The sequence below is a fragment of the Rana temporaria genome (assembly GCF_905171775.1).
Source record: "Rana temporaria chromosome 2 unlocalized genomic scaffold, aRanTem1.1 chr2bb, whole genome shotgun sequence".
In the NCBI taxonomy this organism is placed as follows: domain Eukaryota; kingdom Metazoa; phylum Chordata; class Amphibia; order Anura; family Ranidae; genus Rana; species Rana temporaria.
The window spans coordinates 96349-114394 of record NW_024404407.1 but is presented as its reverse complement, the minus strand read 5'-3'; the positions used below and the strand labels follow the sequence as shown (position 1 = coordinate 114394).

General features: G+C 49.2%; 1 protein-coding gene across 1 annotated transcript in view; it reads left to right on the top strand.

Annotated features, from left to right (window-relative positions):
- The window catches only part of LOC120921542 (cGMP-dependent 3',5'-cyclic phosphodiesterase-like), a gene marked incomplete at its 5' end in the record, with an annotated part of 126698 nt that overhangs the window by 36119 nt on the left and 72533 nt on the right, over nt 1-18046 (top strand). The window contains 4 exons of the mRNA XM_040334041.1: nt 3074-3148; nt 6178-6219; nt 6428-6496; nt 10499-10626. Coding sequence (XP_040189975.1) covers nt 3074-3148; nt 6178-6219; nt 6428-6496; nt 10499-10626 — 314 coding nt within the window. The remainder of the gene's footprint in view (nt 1-3073; nt 3149-6177; nt 6220-6427; nt 6497-10498; nt 10627-18046) is intronic.

The window sequence follows — 18046 nt, the reverse complement described above, 5'->3', positions numbered from 1 at the left end:
GGCCCCCCACCCTAAGTGAATGGATATGGGGTACATCGTACCCCTATCCATTCACCTGGAGGCAAAAAGTAAAATTTAGTAAACACACAACACAAGGGTTTTTAAAATAATTTATTATTCTGCTCCGGATGCCCCCCCTGTCTTCTTTATTAGCTCTATTAGCAGGGGGGGCTTCTTCTTCCACTCTCCGGGGGTCTTCTTCCACTCTCCAGGGGGGGTTTCTTCTTCCGCTCTCCGGGGGTCTTCTTCCATCTTCTCCCCTCTTCCGCTCTTGACTCGGCGAACCCCGGTTCTTCTGCAGATGTCCGGTGCCTTCTTCTTCAGCGCTGGCTGCCTGCTATCTTTGTGTGTTAGCTCAATTTCTAACAGGCAGCCGGCGCGGTCTTCTGTGACGTCACCTTCTTCTCTTCTGTTCTTCTCCCCTCTTCCGATGTTGCCTCGTCGCATCTTGTCACTGCAATGATGGAAGCGCGCCTTGCATCCCATTTATATAGGCATCACCGTCCCATCATGCTCCGGTAGGTACCCACGTGGTGGGTGCACGTGGGTAGGCACCCACCACGTGGGTACCTGCCGGAGCATGATGGGACTTAGGGTGGGGGGCCGGTATCTGGGGACCCCCTTATTAAAGGGGACTCCCAGATTCCGATAAGCCCCCCGCCCGCAGACCCCGACAATCAACGGCAAGGGTTGTCGGGAAGAGGTCCTGTCCTCATCAACATGGGGACAGGGTGCTCTGGGGTGGGGGGGCCCGCAGTGCGCCCCCCTGCCCCAGAGCACCCAACCCCCCCATGTTGAGGGCATGCGGCCTGGCACGGCTCAGGAGGGGGGGGGGGCGCTCGCTCGTCCCCACTCCCATTCCTGACCGGCCGGGTAGCGTGCTTTGGATACGGGTCTGGTATGGATTGTAGGGGGACCCCCTACGTCGATTTTTCGGCGGAGGGGGGGTCTCCTTACAACCCATAACAGACCTAAGGGCCTGGTATGCTCCTGGGGGGGAACCCATGCCGGTTTGGATTTTACAAATTGCCGTGGAGTTCTCCCTCGGGAATGCATACCAAATGCCGTCGCTTGAATGGGCCTTTACAAGGTGTGACTAACTTTACACTTTGTAAAAGCAGCCCTAGTTTTACACCAGGCAAACTAACACTTACGGCGAAAAAACTAAGCACAAAAGCTTTGAGGATCGCCCTAAGTGCTAATTTGCATACCAGAAGAGGCATTTCGACTCGAAATGCCCCCAGTGGCGGATGCGGTACTGCATCCTAAGATCCGGCAGTGTAAGTCCCTTACAGATGTCTGATCTTCTGCCTAACTTAGGAAAACTGCTTCTGAGGATCAGTTCCAAAGTTAGAACCAGAGATACGACGGCTTACGCCGGAGTATCTCTTTTGAGGATATGGCCCTATATTCTCATTGACAAGACTAAACTCCAGGATTATATTCCCTATTCACTGAATAGCTGAGCAATTTGATTGGCCGTCTTTGATTTACATCCTGTCTTATAGAGTGACAGCTAATGACCCCAGCCGGAGTAACTAATTAGTATACATCCTTGCATACTAATAAGCTCCCTCTAATAAGTAATTAGATTACATGTGGCCTGAGTAATGGTTTGATTGGTTTGATGTGTAAAGTATACCCATCCTGTCTCTTTGCCTATTGACAGTCTTTTGATGTGTAACATGTAATTACAGGTTTCATGTGTAAAATAGACCCATCCTGGACTGAAATCTGGCCTGGTCAATTTTGGACTTACAATATATATATATATATATATATATATATATATATATATATATATATATATATATACATCCCACATAAATCGGCCAACATATTACAACATATATTACAACACTTCCTCCAAGACATTCACAAAGAACACAGCCGGGGTCCCATCATTTGTATGATGAACGTAACCAAGGGGCCCATCACTTTTATGATAAGCAAAGCCTGGCACCCCCCTCATTCCTATGATCAGCACGACCCTATCATTTGTTTAATGAACACAGCCCGGGCCCCATCATTTGTATCATGAACACACCCTGGGCCCCATCTTTGTTTGATGAACACAGCCTAGGGGCTCAGTTATTTGTATTATGAACAAAGGCAGAGGCCATGCCATTTGTATGATGAACACAACCCCAGGGCCCCATCATTTGTATAATGAACGCAGCCTGGGCCCCATCATTTGTATACTGAACCCAGCCTGGGCCCCATCATTTGTATAATGAATGCAGCCTGGGCCCCATCATTTGTATAATGAACGCAGCCTGGGCCCCATCATTTGTATAATGAATGCAGCCTGGGCCCCATCATTTGTATAATGAACGCAGCCTGGGCCCCATCATAATGAACGCAGCCTGGTCCCCATCATTTGTATAATGAACGCAGCCTGGCCCCCATCCTTTGTATAATGAACGCAGCCTGGTCCCCATCATAATGAACGCAGCCTGGTCCCCATCATAATGAACGCAGCCTGGGCCCCATCATTTGTATAATGAATGCAGCCTGGGCCCCATCATTTGTATAAGGAACGCAGCCTGGGCCCCATCATTTGTATAATGAACGCAGCCTGGGTCCCCATTATTTGTATAATGAACGCAGCCTGGGCCCCATCATTTGTATAATGAACGCAGCCTGGGCCCCATCATTTGTATAATGAACGCAGCCTGGGCCCCATCATTTGTATAATGAACGCAGCCTGGGTCCCCATTATTTGTATAATGAACGCAGCCTGGGCCCCATCATTTGTATAATGAACGCAGCCTGGGTCCCCATTATTTGTATAATGAACGCAGCCTGGGCCCCATCATTTGTATAATGAACGCAGCCTGGGCCCCATCATTTGTATAATGAACGCAGCCTGAGCCCCATCATTTGTATAATGAACGCAGCCTGGTCCCCATCATTTGTATAATGAACGCAGCCTGGGCCCCATCATTTGTATAAGGAACACAGCCCAAAATAGAGGGAATAAGAGTACTTGATTGTTGGGGTGTACATACATCTTGTTTGTACCTCTTTGCTCTGCATGGTCATGTCTGACCCGGATCTTCTTCTCTTACAGCTGGAACAGCAGACCCAGTCCCCTTGCTCCTGCCTCCTCCTTGTGTCCGAAGAGAGTCACCAGCTGTTCTGCCAGGTAAGTGTGCGGCCGTATCTAAGTCCTCGGACTTCTCTGTGTATTCATGCAGTTTAGAGGGATTTACAGGGGGAAAAAATAAATATTTTGGTTGAACATTGGGGGTGCCCATTTACATTTTCAAATGTGCCCATGCCCATGTATTAATGCACATTATGCCATGTGTTAAGGCAGCCCATTGAACAAAAAGGGTCGACAAATCATCAAAAATGATGTGATCTGGGGGCTTATTAGGACCTGAAAGCCCCCTTTAACAAGGAGGCCCCGCCCTACCCCACCCCATATGCGAATGAGTATGGGGTACATGGCCCACCTATTCACCAAAAAAGTGTAAAGTCCTTTATTTAAAAAAATTTATTTATATACCCAATAATTCCCAGACACAGCCCCAATAAATCCCAGACCCAGTCCCAGTAAATCCCGGACACAGTCCCAATAAATCCCAGACATAAACCCAATAAATCCCGGACACAGCCCCAATAAATCCCAGACACACTCCCAATAAATCCCATACACACTCCCAATAAATCCCGGACACAGTCCCAATAAATCCCAGACAAGGTCCCAATAAATCCCAAGCACATTCCCAATAAATCCCAGACACAGTCCCAATAAATCCCGGACATATTCCCAATAAATCCTGGACATATTCCCAATAAATCCCAACACATTCCCAATAAATCCCGGACACACTCCCAATAAATCCCATACACACTCCCAATAAATCCCGGACACAGTCCCAATAAATCCCATACACACTCCCAATAAATCCCGGACAAGGTCCCAATAAATCCCAGACACAGTCCCAATAAATCCCAGACACATTCCCAATAAATTCCAACACATTCTCAATAAATCCCGGACATATTCCCAATAAATCCTGGACATATTCCCAATAAATTCCAACACATTCCCAATAAATCCCAGACACAGACCCAATAAGTCCCATAAACACTCCTAATAAATCCCATAAACACTCCCAATAAATCGCTGCCAATAAATCCTAAACATATTCTTAAAAAATCCTGGACACACTCCCACGAAATCACTCTTTTTACACCTTTAAACTTTCTGCTGTGGGGCGACACGAAGGAACTAATTAAAAGATCCCTGGCATGTAACCAGCGCGCTCCAGCAGGCAGAACGTGTCCTTTGATGCCCCAGATCTCAGGCGAGCGGGTCAGTACAATGTGACCCCCACCGCTCGCACGGCTGACTGTTTACACGCCGCGGGCCGGCCATGGATCAGCGAGAATAATTGTTATCGGCGGAGGAATGCGTTGTGTTTTTTATCAGCTTTGTATGATACACGGAGAAGGTTAATTGGCTGAGATAATCTTATAAACGCTGAATTAATAATACGCCATTTCCCATCACAGCCTTTTACAGGAACGCGCTTTTCAGGCTCCTGGTAAACAACCGGTTATGAGCATCGGTTTAAGGGAGCGCCGCTATTTACAGCAGATTGAACCCCTTTGCTGGCAGACACTTTTTTGCGTTTTTAATTTTGCGGGCCCCATGCCACTAGGGGCCCCATCAGGGTTGCCAGGTTCACTAAAACCAGGGACAGTATGTAAAAATCTGTTTTTTTTTTACATCTGTCCCTGATATGTCTGAAACCGACATGCTTTTGATGTGAAAATCCTGAGATTTTAGCTGTCCGGCCTCTGCACTGCCTCCTGTTGTGGTGGCCACCTGTAAGCCGGGGGGCCCCATAATCTTCTATTGCCCAGGGGCCACATGAGTTGTCAGTCCACCCCTGGATATAACCTACTACAGCAACAATGACATTTGCAAAAAAAAAATGTAAATTGCAAATATAAATGGCAGCTTGGTTTACGGGCCACGAGCACCCACCCCCCAAATGAAGGGTTTTGGAAACAGGTGATAAGCCCTCTATATGGTACTCCACCCTGCATAGGCATCCAATCACAGCGCCTGTCGCTTCAGCCAATCAGGTGACAGGTAACCAGACCCAAGCACCTGATTGGCTGAGAGGCGGGTCAGTGTTAGGAAAGCGATTTATTCACTTCCATAACACAACACTAAGTAAACAGTGAACGCACAGCAGTGCGCCGCTCTTTACCCGTTTGGAAGCCTGTTATGCCCCCGTACACACGATCGGAATTTCCGATGGGATAAAATCCGATGGAATTTTCCCGGCGGAATTCCATTCAAGCTTGATGGGGCCAGCCGGGCCTGTAAGGGGCCCTGGGGACCATCGGGCCCCTTACAGGTGTAATAGAAAATAAAAACAGGAGGGGGCCAGCCGGGCCTGTTAGGGGCCCTGGGGACCATCGGGCCCCTTACAGGTGTACTGCAAAGAAAAATAAAAAAAATAAAACGGGAGGGGGCCAGCAGGGCCTGTAATGGGCCCTGGGGACCATCGGGCCCCTTACAGGTGTAATGCAAAGAAAAAAAACTGGAGGGGGCCATCGGGCCCCTTACAGGTGTAATGCAAAGAAAAAAAAACTGGAGGGGGCCATCGGGCCCCTTACAGGTGTAATGCAAAAAAATTAAACGGGAGGGGGCCAGCCGGGCCTGTAAGCAAGAGATCAGGAAAAAAAATTCATTGGTCTCATGCTGACAGCCGCTATTGCGGCTTTGTTTACTTCCGGGTAAGTTATGACGTCACGCCCGGGCCTCCGACGGTCATAGAGATGACCGGTGACCATCTGGTCACCGAAAATCTCTATCCTCCTCATCCGGCGTCAGCCGATTCGTTCTCTGGGCCTCTGATGGCATGGGAGAGCCCGGAGAAGCACCGGATGGTGGCGGGAGGGGGAAACGTCCCCTCCCGCCGCCTATAAGAACGATCAAGCAGTGGAACTGCCTCTACATTTGTTCTTATGGTGCGCAGAATCGCCGGCTGCAAAGAAGGATATCTGAATGATGCCTGTAGCTACCCCATCATTCAGATATCCCCCCCCCCTAAAGTCCAGGACGTCATATGACGTCCTACGGTAGGGAAGTGGTTACTTTACTCTTATGTGAACAAATAATGACGCTGTCCCTTTAATTTGTTGCAGGTTGTCGGTAATAAAATACTTGAAGAAGAAATCAGCTTCCCGGTAAGTGGCTTTATTTTCGCTCCTGTGCGTTTTCAATTGCCAACTCTTCTTTTCGGGAGGAGGAGATGAGGGGGAGGGGATGAAAGGCAAGGTTGTGTTCTGGCTGCAGCAAGAGGCTGATTTGTGTTAGACATTCATGAGCATGGCTCAAGAACTGAAATAATATTGCAATGAAGAATCTGAAAATGTTTTTATTTCCCCCCCTCAGCTGACATTCGGACATCTCGGCCAAGTGGTGGACAAGAAGAAGTCGATCACTCTACATGACATCAGTTCGGTCAGTATCTTGGTATAACAGTTTGGTGAAGACCCTTTTCTTCTCCAGCATGATTGTGCCCCCCCCCCCAGTACAAAACCAGACCCATAAAGACATGGGGTGACCAGTTTGGTGTGGAGGAGCTTGGGTGTCCTGCACAGAGTCCTGACCTCAACCCTACTGAACACCTTTGGAATGAACTAGAATGAGGAATGGTGATCCAGATCTTCTCGTCCAACATCAGTACCTGACCTCACAGGGGGGGGGGGGCACAAATCCCCACAGACACCCTTCAAAATTTCATGAGAAGGCTTCCCAGAAGAGCAGAGGCCGGTATAGCTACAATGGGAGCAACTCCATAATAATGGCCGTAGTTTTGGAATGGAGTGTCCAACAAGCTCATATGGGTGTGATGGTCAGGAGTTCCCGGGTCTGTACACCTGCTGTGCCAATTATGAGGGGTTCCCACCATCCCTGTGCTGAGTTCCCGGGTCTGTACACCTGCTGTGCCAATTATGAGGGGGTTCCCACCATCCCTGTGCTGAGTTCCCGGGTCTGTACACCTGCTGTGCCAATTATGAGGGGGTTCCCACCATCCCTGTGCTGAGTTCCCGGGTCTGTACACCCGCTGTGCCCATTATGAGAGGTTCCCACCATCCCTGTGCTGAGTTCCCGGGTCTGTACACCCGCTGTGCCCATTATGAGGGGTTCCCACCATCCCTGTGCTGAGTTCCCGGGTCTGTACACCCGCTGTGCCCATTATGAGGGGGTTCCCACCATCCCTGTGCTGAGTTCCCGGGTCTGTACACCTGCTGTGCCGATTATGAGGGGTTCCCACCATCCCTGTGCTGAGTTCCCGGGTCTGAACACCCGCTGTGCCCATTATGAGGGGTTCCCACCATCCCTGTGCTGAGTTCCCGGGTCTGTACACCCGCTGTGCCCATTATGAGAGGTTCCCACCATCCCTGTGCTGAGTTCCCGGGTCTGTACACCCGCTGTGCCCATTATGAGGGGTTCCCACCATCCCTGTGCTGAGTTCCCGGGTCTGTACACCCGCTGTGCCCATTATGAGGGGGTTCCCACCATCCCTGTGCTGAGTTCCCGGGTCTGTACACCTGCTGTGCCGATTATGAGGGGTTCCCACCGTCCCTGTGCTGAGTTCCCGGGTCTGAACACCCGCTGTGCCCATTATGAGGGGTTCCCACCATCCCTGTGCTGAGTTCCCGGGTCTGTACACCCGCTGTGCCTATTATGAGGGGTTCTCACCATCCCTGTGCTGAGTTCCCAGGTCTGTACACCCGCTGTGCCCATTATGAGGGGTTCCCACCATTCCTGTGCTGAGTTCCCGGGTCTATTCACCCGCTGTGCCCATTATGAGGGGTTCCCACCATCCCTGTGCTGAGTTCCCGGGTCTGTACACCCGCTGTGCCCATTATGAGGGGTTCCCACCATTCCTGTGCTGAGTTCCCGGGTCTATTCACCCGCTGTGCCCATTATGAGGGGTTCTCACCATCCCTGTGCTGAGTTCCCAGGTCTGTACACCCGCTGTGCCCATTATGAGGGGTTCCCACCATTCCTGTGCTGAGTTCCCAGGTCTGTACACCTTGATGCCAGATACCACATGGTACCCTCTGGGATGGTGTGGAGTCGGCACCTCGATGGGTCAGGGCTGTCTTGGTGGGAAAACGGGGGCTTGCCCAATATTAGGTGGGTGGTCATAAAATTGATGATAATTTAGCAAATTAAAAAAAGTCATATTTCGGGTTAGATGTAAAGAATAGCGAAACGCGTCACTTCCTCAGTAGTGTAATAATAAGTTGATTGTTGCCATAGTAACCAAAGCCTATAAATAGTGATTTTTTTTACGGACGGCTCATCATATGTATGACGTCACTTGTGCCCGCGTTCTGTTCCTCGTATTTATATTTTCCTCTGACTCGGCAAACTCCACGAAGCGCATTTCATTCCATTCACACTTTGATACGACGGAAGGCAGAAACACGAGCGGCGGAATATTTTATACATTCTGATATTTCTGGCCCGGAGGCGGCAAAAAAACTGTAACCCCGAGGCAGGCTGGCGGGAGTGAGATAAGACCTTCAAAGTCAACGCGGCTCTGACTGGGTCAGCGAAACACGTAGCGGGGGCGGAACACTCCAGAGCAGCACCGAGATTATTAGATGTTCCAGAGAATTCTAGAGACTGATTATTACACAATATAGGAAAATCCAGACTGAACCTATGGACAATCATATGTTGTCTGACTTCCATGTTACCCGTCTCAAGATGTGAATAATGTATCAGATCCGATCTGTACTGTGAACAATGTATCAGATCCGATCTGTACTATAAACAATGTATCAGATCCGATCTGCACTGTGAACGATGTATCAGATCCGATCTGTACTATAAACAATGTATCAGATCCGATCTGTACTATAAACAATGTATCAGATCCGATCTGCACTGTGAACAATGTATCAGACCTCCCATGGCCTTTTTGGCGGTAGTTTGCCTATTAGTTCTAGAAATTACAGCCCCCCCCTCATAAACCTCAATGAAAAACATTGACCTGACCATAAGGTTACTGGTCCCCCCCCCTAAAACTTTCGGGGTAAGTCTGAGGACCTACACCCTACGAGGTGGAGAACCTGACCATAAGGTCACTGCCCCCCCCTAAGACTTCAGGGTAAGTCTGAGGACCTACACCCTACGAGGTGGAGAACCTGACCATAAGGTCACTGCCCCCCCCTTAAGACTTTCAGGGTAAGACTGAGGACCTACACCCTACGAGGTGGAGAACCTGACCATAAGGTCACTGCTGCTCCCCTAAGACTTTCAGGGTAAGACTGAGGACCTACACCCTACGAGGTGGAGAACCTGACCATAAGGTCACTGCTGCTCCCCTAAGACTTTCAGGGTTAGACTGAGGACCTACATCCTACGAGGTGGAGAACCTGACCATAAGGTCACGGGCTCTCCCCCCTAAGACTTTCGGGGTAAGTGTGAGGACCTACATCCTACGAGGTGGAGAACCTGACCATAAGGTCACTGGTTCTCCCCCCTAAGACTTTCAGGGTAAGTCTGAGGACCTACACCCTACAAGGTGGAGAACCTGACCATAAGGTCACGGGCTCTCCCCCCCTAAGACTTTCAAGGTAAGTGTGAGGACCTACACCCTACGAGGTAGAGAACCTGACCATAAGGTCACAGGCTCTCCCCCCTAAGACTTTCAAGGTAAGTGTGAGGACCTACACCCTACGAGGTGGAGAACCTGACCATAAGGTCACGGGCTCTCCCCCCCTAAGACTTTCAAGGTAAGTGTGAGGACCTACACCCTACGAGGTGGAGAACCTGACCATAAGGTCACTGGCTCTCCCCCCCTAAGACTTTCATGGTAAGTGTGAGGACCTACACCCTACGAGGTGGAGAACCTGACCATAAGGTCACGGGATCCCCCCCCCCCCTAAGACTTTCAGGGTAAGTGTGAGAACCTACACCCTACGAGGTGGAGAACCTGACCATAAGGTCACGGGCTCTCCCCCCCCCCCCTAAGACTTTTGGTGTAAGTCTAGGGACCTACACCAGGGATCCTCAAACTACGGCCCTCCAGCTGTTGTGGAACTACACATTCCATGAGGCCTTGCAAAGCTCTGACATTCACAGACATGACTAGGCATGTTGGGAATTGTAGTTCCTGAACAATTGGAGGGCTGTAGTTTGAAGACCCCTGACCTACACCCTACGAGGTGGAGAACCTGACCATAAGGTCACGGGCTCTCCCCCCCCTAAGACTTTCGGGGTAAGTCTAAGGACCTAAATCCTACTAATCACGAGTGAGTAAAATGAGTCTCAACTCACATAATGGATTTTTATATGATGTTAGAGCAAGCCATGGGTGGTGTGGGAACATCCCAAGGTGGGTTAACACAGTCCTACACCCAAAGCTGGTGGATAATAACAGGAACATCGCCACCTGTGATTGGCCTTTTTGGAGTAATTGTTCTCTCCTTATCTCCTTAGGAAGAGCACAAGCAGCTGAACAACATGTTGGGCTTCGAGGTTCGCTCCATGCTGTGTGTTCCGGTTATATGTCGGGCGACGTCGCAGGTGGTGGCACTGGCCTGTGTGTTCAACAAACAAGGAGGAAAGTAAGTGCACGGCCGTCGGTATCTCTACAAAGTATATTCATTACTGTGGAGGGAACGTGACTTGGCTTCTATGTGGGCAATGGGGAGCACCTCGAGTTAAAGTTTAACGGGTATTGGTTTGCTTTCAGACTTTATTAATAAAATGATACGGCCATTGCATTTTGGGTGATTGGGTTCCCCCTCTTTGCGGCAACCACTGGGGGGGCCCTGTTAGCCCTGAAGAAGGGGGAGCCCAGTCCCCCCAAATTGTGTTGGTTGTATCTTATTGCCAACCAAGTCTGGAACCAAATTTGCATTATATGTACACTACTTTTACTTGAGGCACTCCTCATTGCGCAAGTACAGAAGTCATCAGTCTGAGGAACCAACACCTTTGGTCCTAGCCCAGTACTCTCACACAGTCCCCTCCATCAGAGAACCCCCCAAGCTAGAGTTATGAGACCCAATCTGCTTTGAAACATGTATAAATGAGGTGTAAAGATGTTCAATATGGTAGCCGAGGTTTGACCACCCTGAACCTGAAAGTGCCCAGGAACTGAACGCTTCCAGGGAATACCTGGACAGGTTTGTCCAATGCCCATGGCAAGAACGCAGAACTGTGCTCCCCTCCCTCATTGCTAATGCATGCCATAGAAAGGGTGTGCCACTGTCCCACTAACCACTAATGCAGGTGGTCAGACCCTATAGCCATTAGCCAGCTTCTGTGTTCTTCATCTATAGCAGTCCTCTTTCCCACAAGGCAAGCAGGCCTACCAGTACCTGGGTGCCCCCAGGACATCAGAGAACTGGAGAAAGTGCAGAGAAGGGCAACCAAACTGATAAGAGGCATGGAGGAGCTCAGCTATGAGGAAAGATTAGAGGAACTGAATTTATTCACTCTTGAGAAGAGGAGAATAAGGGGGGATATGATCAACATGTACAAATATATAAGAGGTCCATACAGTGAACTTGGTGTTGAGTTATTCACTTTACGGTCAACACTGAGGACAAGGGGGCACTCTTTACGTCTAGAGGAAAAGAGATTTCACCTCCAAATACGGAAAGGTTTCTTCACAGTAAGAGCTGTGAAAATGTGGAACAGACTCCCTCCAGAGGTGGTTCTGGCCAGCTCAGTAGATTGCTTTAAGAAAGGCCTGGATTCTTTCCTAAATGTACAGAATATAACTTGAGTATTAAGATTTGTAGGTAAAGTTGATCCAGGGTAAATCCGATTGCCTCTCGGGGGATCAGGAAGGAATTTTTTCCCCTGCTGTAGCAAATTGGATCATGCTCTGCTGGGGTTTTTTGCCATCCTCTGGATCAACTGTGGGAATGGAGTTGGGTGTATAGGATTTTACTGTGTTTTTTATTTTTGTTTTTTTATTTTTTGTGGTTGAACTGGATGGACTTGTGTCTTTTTTCAACCTGACTAACTATGTAACTAACTATGTAACTTCTACACAATGCTATAATGCCTGGCCACCACGCTAGGACAGGCATGAACTGAGCAAAGCAAACGGGTACTTGCGGTTGGCAGACAGTCAGAGTGGTTCAATGACAGTCCAGGTACAAGGCAGGCAAGGTTCAGAATAGTCAGTGTCCAACCTGTAGTCAAAAGGCAGGCAGAGTTCAGAGAATGATCGATATCTGATGGGAATCTAAACAGTAGAGCAGGACAGACAGACAGACAGGGAGCTTAAGCACGTATTACACATGCTATCACAAGCATGAGACTGCAGGCTTGGCTGGCTTAAATCAGGTTTGGCCTCCACGTTGGCCCATTGCTTCCCAGCCACTGATCCACCCAGCTGTCACATACCTGGTGGAGATCCAGCTGTAGAGGGGGCTTCTCTTGCACCTCCTGTCCAACACCCCTGGTAGAGCTGACAGGGAGTGTAGGACACAGAGTGACATTAGGGGCCGGTATAGCAAGTGACACCAGCTGAGGCTTGAGAGGGAACCAATGGCTGTAGTTCCTCAGACAGGCGCCCGAAACAGGAACTCTGTGACGCTGGATCAGTAAGCAGAAGCGTAACCGGAACATAAGCCAAGGGGTCATCAACAGCCGGGCAATGCAGGTACAGGAACGTGAGACTAAAGCAGAAACAGGATGCAAGCGAGTCGGTACGCAGCAAGGTACAGGAGCATGAGACAAGAGCAGAGTCAAACACAGGCCAAGGTCACAGGTAGGCGGGCAGAAGTCCAAAGAAGGGTTGAGATCAAGCTGGGTCAAACACAGGTAGGCAGGAAGCAGATCAGGGCACAGGCAAACAGGAACAAGCTGAAAGACCACTCAGGAATGTGTTCATGTCATTGCTTGGTTGAAATAGGGCGTTTGGCGCCAGTGCATGCACGTGTGGGCGCGCTCGCGCATGCTCAAATGCATATTCCTTCTAGTGTGCCTGTGCATGTGCGCCAATGCGCGCTGGTTAACTAGATTTCTCTTATACCAGCTCTTGAAGAGCAACACAACGAAGGATTGAGACCCCCAGAAATTGGAAGGTCAAGTTTCGCTCTTTATTATATCCTCAGATTGAATTGGAAAGAGATCCAATGTGAGAGACCACCACGTATACCCAGAAACAAAGCCAATAATTAAATACCACCAGTGAAATGTTCACCTTCCTGGTGCATATATAACATTTACAGTGCATGATAAATAACGTCAGACCTTCGTCTGACTCGTTTCGTCATTGGACTTCATCAGGTGGTTAGGACAAGTAAAACCAGCTGATGTCCACAGGCCATTTATAAACATCCTCGAAATTAAAGGAGGAAGGAAGGTCACGGCTGCAGCCACCATGTACTTGTTACCATTTTGATGGCTATCAAGTAAAAGTGACCTGGGTGGAGGTGGAGCACCCCCTCTGTGCCTCCTATAGGCTCGCCCGCTCCCTTGGGGACTACAGTAAATGTTGTCCGTATGACGAGCAGGAGGATCTCTCAGAACATCCACTCCCTCACCTGCATTTCGATCACTGAACATTCTGAGCACTTCCAGGTTCAGAACAGTCAGAATCCCAGCTGAAAATCACAGTAAACACATGGGGCCAGATTCTTAGAGGAGATACGACGGCGTATCTCCAGATACGCCGTCGTATATCTCTGCGTCCGTCCGGTCGTATCTATGCGCCTAAATCTTAGAATCAGTTACGCATAGATATCTGTTAGATCCGACAGGCGTAAGTCTCTTACGCCGTCGGATCGTAACTGCATTTTTAAGCTGACCGCTAGGGGCGTGTTTACATAGTTAGCACTATAGCACAGTGGCGTAGCATGGGTGGGGCCACAGGGGGCGGTTGCCCTGGGCACATTATTCCTAAAAGAACAAAATTAGTAAGGATTTGGGGTGAGAAGTGGGGGGAGGTCTGTGTTCGCTCCTGTTGTGATCTGTCAGTGGTGTACTACCTATATTTTATATTATTTATATTTTATTCTATTTCTATTTATAAATCTAAATAGAATAAAATATAAATAATATAAAATATATTATAAATAGACATAGAATAAAATATAAATTATATATATATTTATTATTATTATTATTATTATTATTATTTTATTTATAATATATTTTATTCTATTTATATTTAATATATATATATTTTTTATATTATTTATTATTATTTTCTCTTATGCTGGTTGATAAATGATCGATTTTTTTTTTCCGATCGATCTCTTCCGATAGGAATTATCAGCTGATTGACGGAATATTCATTTATTCTGGCCACTAGAAAGTATTAATGCGCCAATGTGCGAACGCTCATTGACTCTTCTCCCGAATGCGACTTTGGTGGGTTGCCTGAACCCGCTTCCCCCCCCCGCCGGCGGCGTCTCCTCTGCTCTCGGGGGAAAAGATCCTATTTGATGGGAACATCACGGCGGATTTCACTCGCCGTCTTGGCGGCTCCTCTGATTAGTAGTTTGTATGCGGCTAATCCGGCGGCATTGCGCAAATTGTGAGCACCTAATTCTCTGTCTGGATGTGGAAGTGATTAAAAGATTTACCCGGCCGGAGGAGAAGAGATCTCAACAAGACTTAATCAGATCCCGGCTGCTGACTGGCGGCGTCTCGGCGTGCGGCGTTCCGGAAAAACGGCGATTTGTGTCTTAGCTTTTTATCTTGATTGGCTTTCGCTGTATATCTTTTGCATAAGTAAGAAGTTTAGAGTTGGAGTGATGTCCTTTATTGGCTTATGTAAAGTGCACCTGTCATCAGATATACACAGTATCTCACAAAAGTAAGTACACCTCTCACATTTGTGTAAATCTTTTCATGTGACAACACTGAAGAAATGACACTTTGTATCTACAATGTTGTGTAGTGAGTGTACAGCTTGTATAACGGTGTAAATTTTCCGTCCCCTCCAAATAACTCAACACACAGCCATTAATGTCTAAACCGCTGGCAACAAAAGTGAGGACACCCCTAAGTGAAAATTTCCAAATTGGGGCCCAAAGTGTCAATATTTTGTGTGGGCGCCATTATTTTTCAACCCTCTTGGGCATGGAGGTCACCAGAACTTCACAGGTTGTCACTGGAGTCCTCTTCCCCTCCTCCATGACGACATCACAGAGCTGGTGGATGTTGGAGACCTTGCGCTCCTCCACCTTCCATTTGAGGAGCCCCACAGATGATCAATCGGGGTTTAGGTCTTGGCCAGTCCATCACCTTTACCCTCAGCTTCTTTAGCAAGGCAGTGGTTGTCTTGGAGGTGTTTGGGGTCGTTATCATGTTGGAATACTTCCCTGCGGCCCAGTCTCTGAGTGGAGGGGATCATGCTCTGCTTCAGGGTGTCACAGTACATGTTGGCACTCATGGTTTCCTCAATGATCTGTAGCCCCCCAGTGCCGGTGTTCTATCTAATAGTGCCCTCCGTCGAAACGTGCCTGCTTGACGCACACCATGGCGCATGCGCACATCGTAGGAGGCATTTTTAGACGGGAGATACCATTTGACGGGCACAAGTGACAGCGGAGGGAGACCGTAGTTGTCAGATCAAGCCTCGCTGTTGCAGGGCGTGTTTTGTCCGTGTTGCAACCCGCCCTTAGACACAGGCAAAGCCCGACCTTGAGCGCACTGTAAACACGCCCCGCAACAGCGAGGTACAATCTGACAACTACGGTCTCCCTCCCTTGCATAGCTTTCAATTGTGCCCGTCAAATGGTATCTCCCGTCGAAAAATGCCTCCTACGATGTGCGCAGGCGCCGTGGTGACGTGAAGCCAGCTGATTGTGAAATCAGCTGGAGTGCCCTTCTATACTGCACATGCGGGGGAACTTTCCGACAGAGGGCACTATTCAATGGAACACCGGCATGTATATAGCTGAAGTTCGGTGAGGCGCTCCATCACTCTCTCCTGTGTACACGCCACGCTCCTCCATCTCTTAGTGGACATTTCCGGATGAGCTGACCTTTAAAGCTGCAGCGCCTCATCAGAGGGGACGGCGTCATTGTACAATCGATGTCCTGTCTGTCACCATCTGTACGCCGTGCCTGAAAAGGCGAATGATTGGCGTGATGTATGGGCCGGCGTCTATGCGGCAGATGGCTCATTCCAGAGGATGGATAGCGGCCGGCTACCCCCATCCATCCTTTTTAGTGACAGGTTCTCGGTTGAGCGCCCCCCAGACAAACGAGAGCGCAAAAATCACAGAGATAAAGAGAAGGAGATATTAAGTCCGGAATGAGAATAATGTTTTTTGTGTCAGTAGAGACTTTACTAGGGATGGAGATGTGTGTTTGTTCCATAGGCAGGCTCTGCTTCCTCTCTGCTTCCTATCTGCTTCCTCTCTGCCTCCTCTCTGCTTCCTCTCTGCTTCCTATCTGCTTCCTCTCTGCCTCCTCTCTGCTTCCTCTCTGCCTCCTCTCTGCTTCCTTTCTGCTTCCTCTCTGCTTCCTCTCTGCTTCCTCTCTGCGTCCTCTCTGTGTCCTCTCTGCTTCCTCTCTGCTTCCTCTCTGCGTCCTCTCTGTGTCCTGCTGATCTCTGGGAACACAATAGGTGTCTAGTGACGTGAAACAGCCGCACGGCTCCTGGTAACCAAAGAGCACTTGTACTGGGCTACCTACCTATCACCGACTGCACTCTACGGCAGAGTCTCGCGGCCTCTTTTCAGTGGTGGCACAATTTTAAAGTACGCAAAATCTGGAGGCCCCAGGGCCCAGTCTAACAAGTAAATGTTACTTATCAATGGGAAAACTTCAAATCGGGAGTCCCCTCTTCATGTCAGAATCCCCCATCACATTAGAGTTCCCCATCTTGTCAGAGGCCCCCCCCTTCACATCAGAGGTCTTCCCCCTCACATCAGAGGTCTTCCCCCTCACATCAGAGGTCCCCCCATCATATCAGAGGTCCCCCCATCATATCAGAGGTCCCCCTATCACATCAAAGGCCCCCCTTTACATCAGAGGTCCCACATGCCATCAAAGTCCCCCCATCACATTAAAGGTCCCCCTTCACATCAGATGTCCCCCTTCACATCAGATGTCCCCCTTCACATCAGATGTCCCCCTTCACATCAAAGGTCCCCCATCACATCAAATGTCCCCCCATCACATCAGAGGTCCTCCCATCACATCAAAGGTCCCCCCATCACATCAAAGGTCCCCCCATCACATCAGAGGTCCTCCCATCACATCAAAGGTCCCCCATGCCATCAAAGTCCCCCATTTACATCAGACGTTCCCCATCACATCAGAGGTCCTCCAATCTCATCAGAGGTCCTCCATCACACCAGAGGTCCTCCCTTCACATCAGAGGTCCCCCCTTCAAATCAAAGGTCCCCCTTATCACATCAGAGGTCCTCACATTACATCAAAGGTCCTCCCTTCACATCAGAAGTCCCCCCTTCACATCAGAGGCCCCCCTTATCACATCAGAGGCCCCCCTTATCACATCAGAGGTCCGCCATGCCATCAGAGTCCTCCATCACATCAGAGGTCCTCCAATCTCATCAGAGGCCTCTAATCACATCTAAGGTCCCCCCATCACATCAAAGGTCCCCCCGTCACATCAAAGGTCCACCCATTACATCAGAGGTCCTTCCATTGCATCAAATGTCCCCCCATCATATCAAAGGTTCCCCCATGCCATCAGAGTCCCACCCCATTCACATCAGAGGTCCCCCCGTTCACATCAGAGGTCCCCCCGTTCACATCAGAGTCCCCCCATTCACATCAGAGTCCCCCCGTTCACATCAAAGTCCCCCGTTCACATCAGAGGTTCCCCCATCTTATCAGAGGTTCCCCATCACATCAGAGATCCTCCCATCATATCAAAGTCCTCCCATTTTATTAGAGGTTCCTTCATCGCATCAAAGGTCCCTCTCCCTTCACATCAGAGATCCTCCATCACATTAAAAGTTCCTCATCTCATTAGAGGTCCCCCATCACATCAGAGGTCCCCCCATCACATCAGAGGTCCCCCCATCACATCAAAGA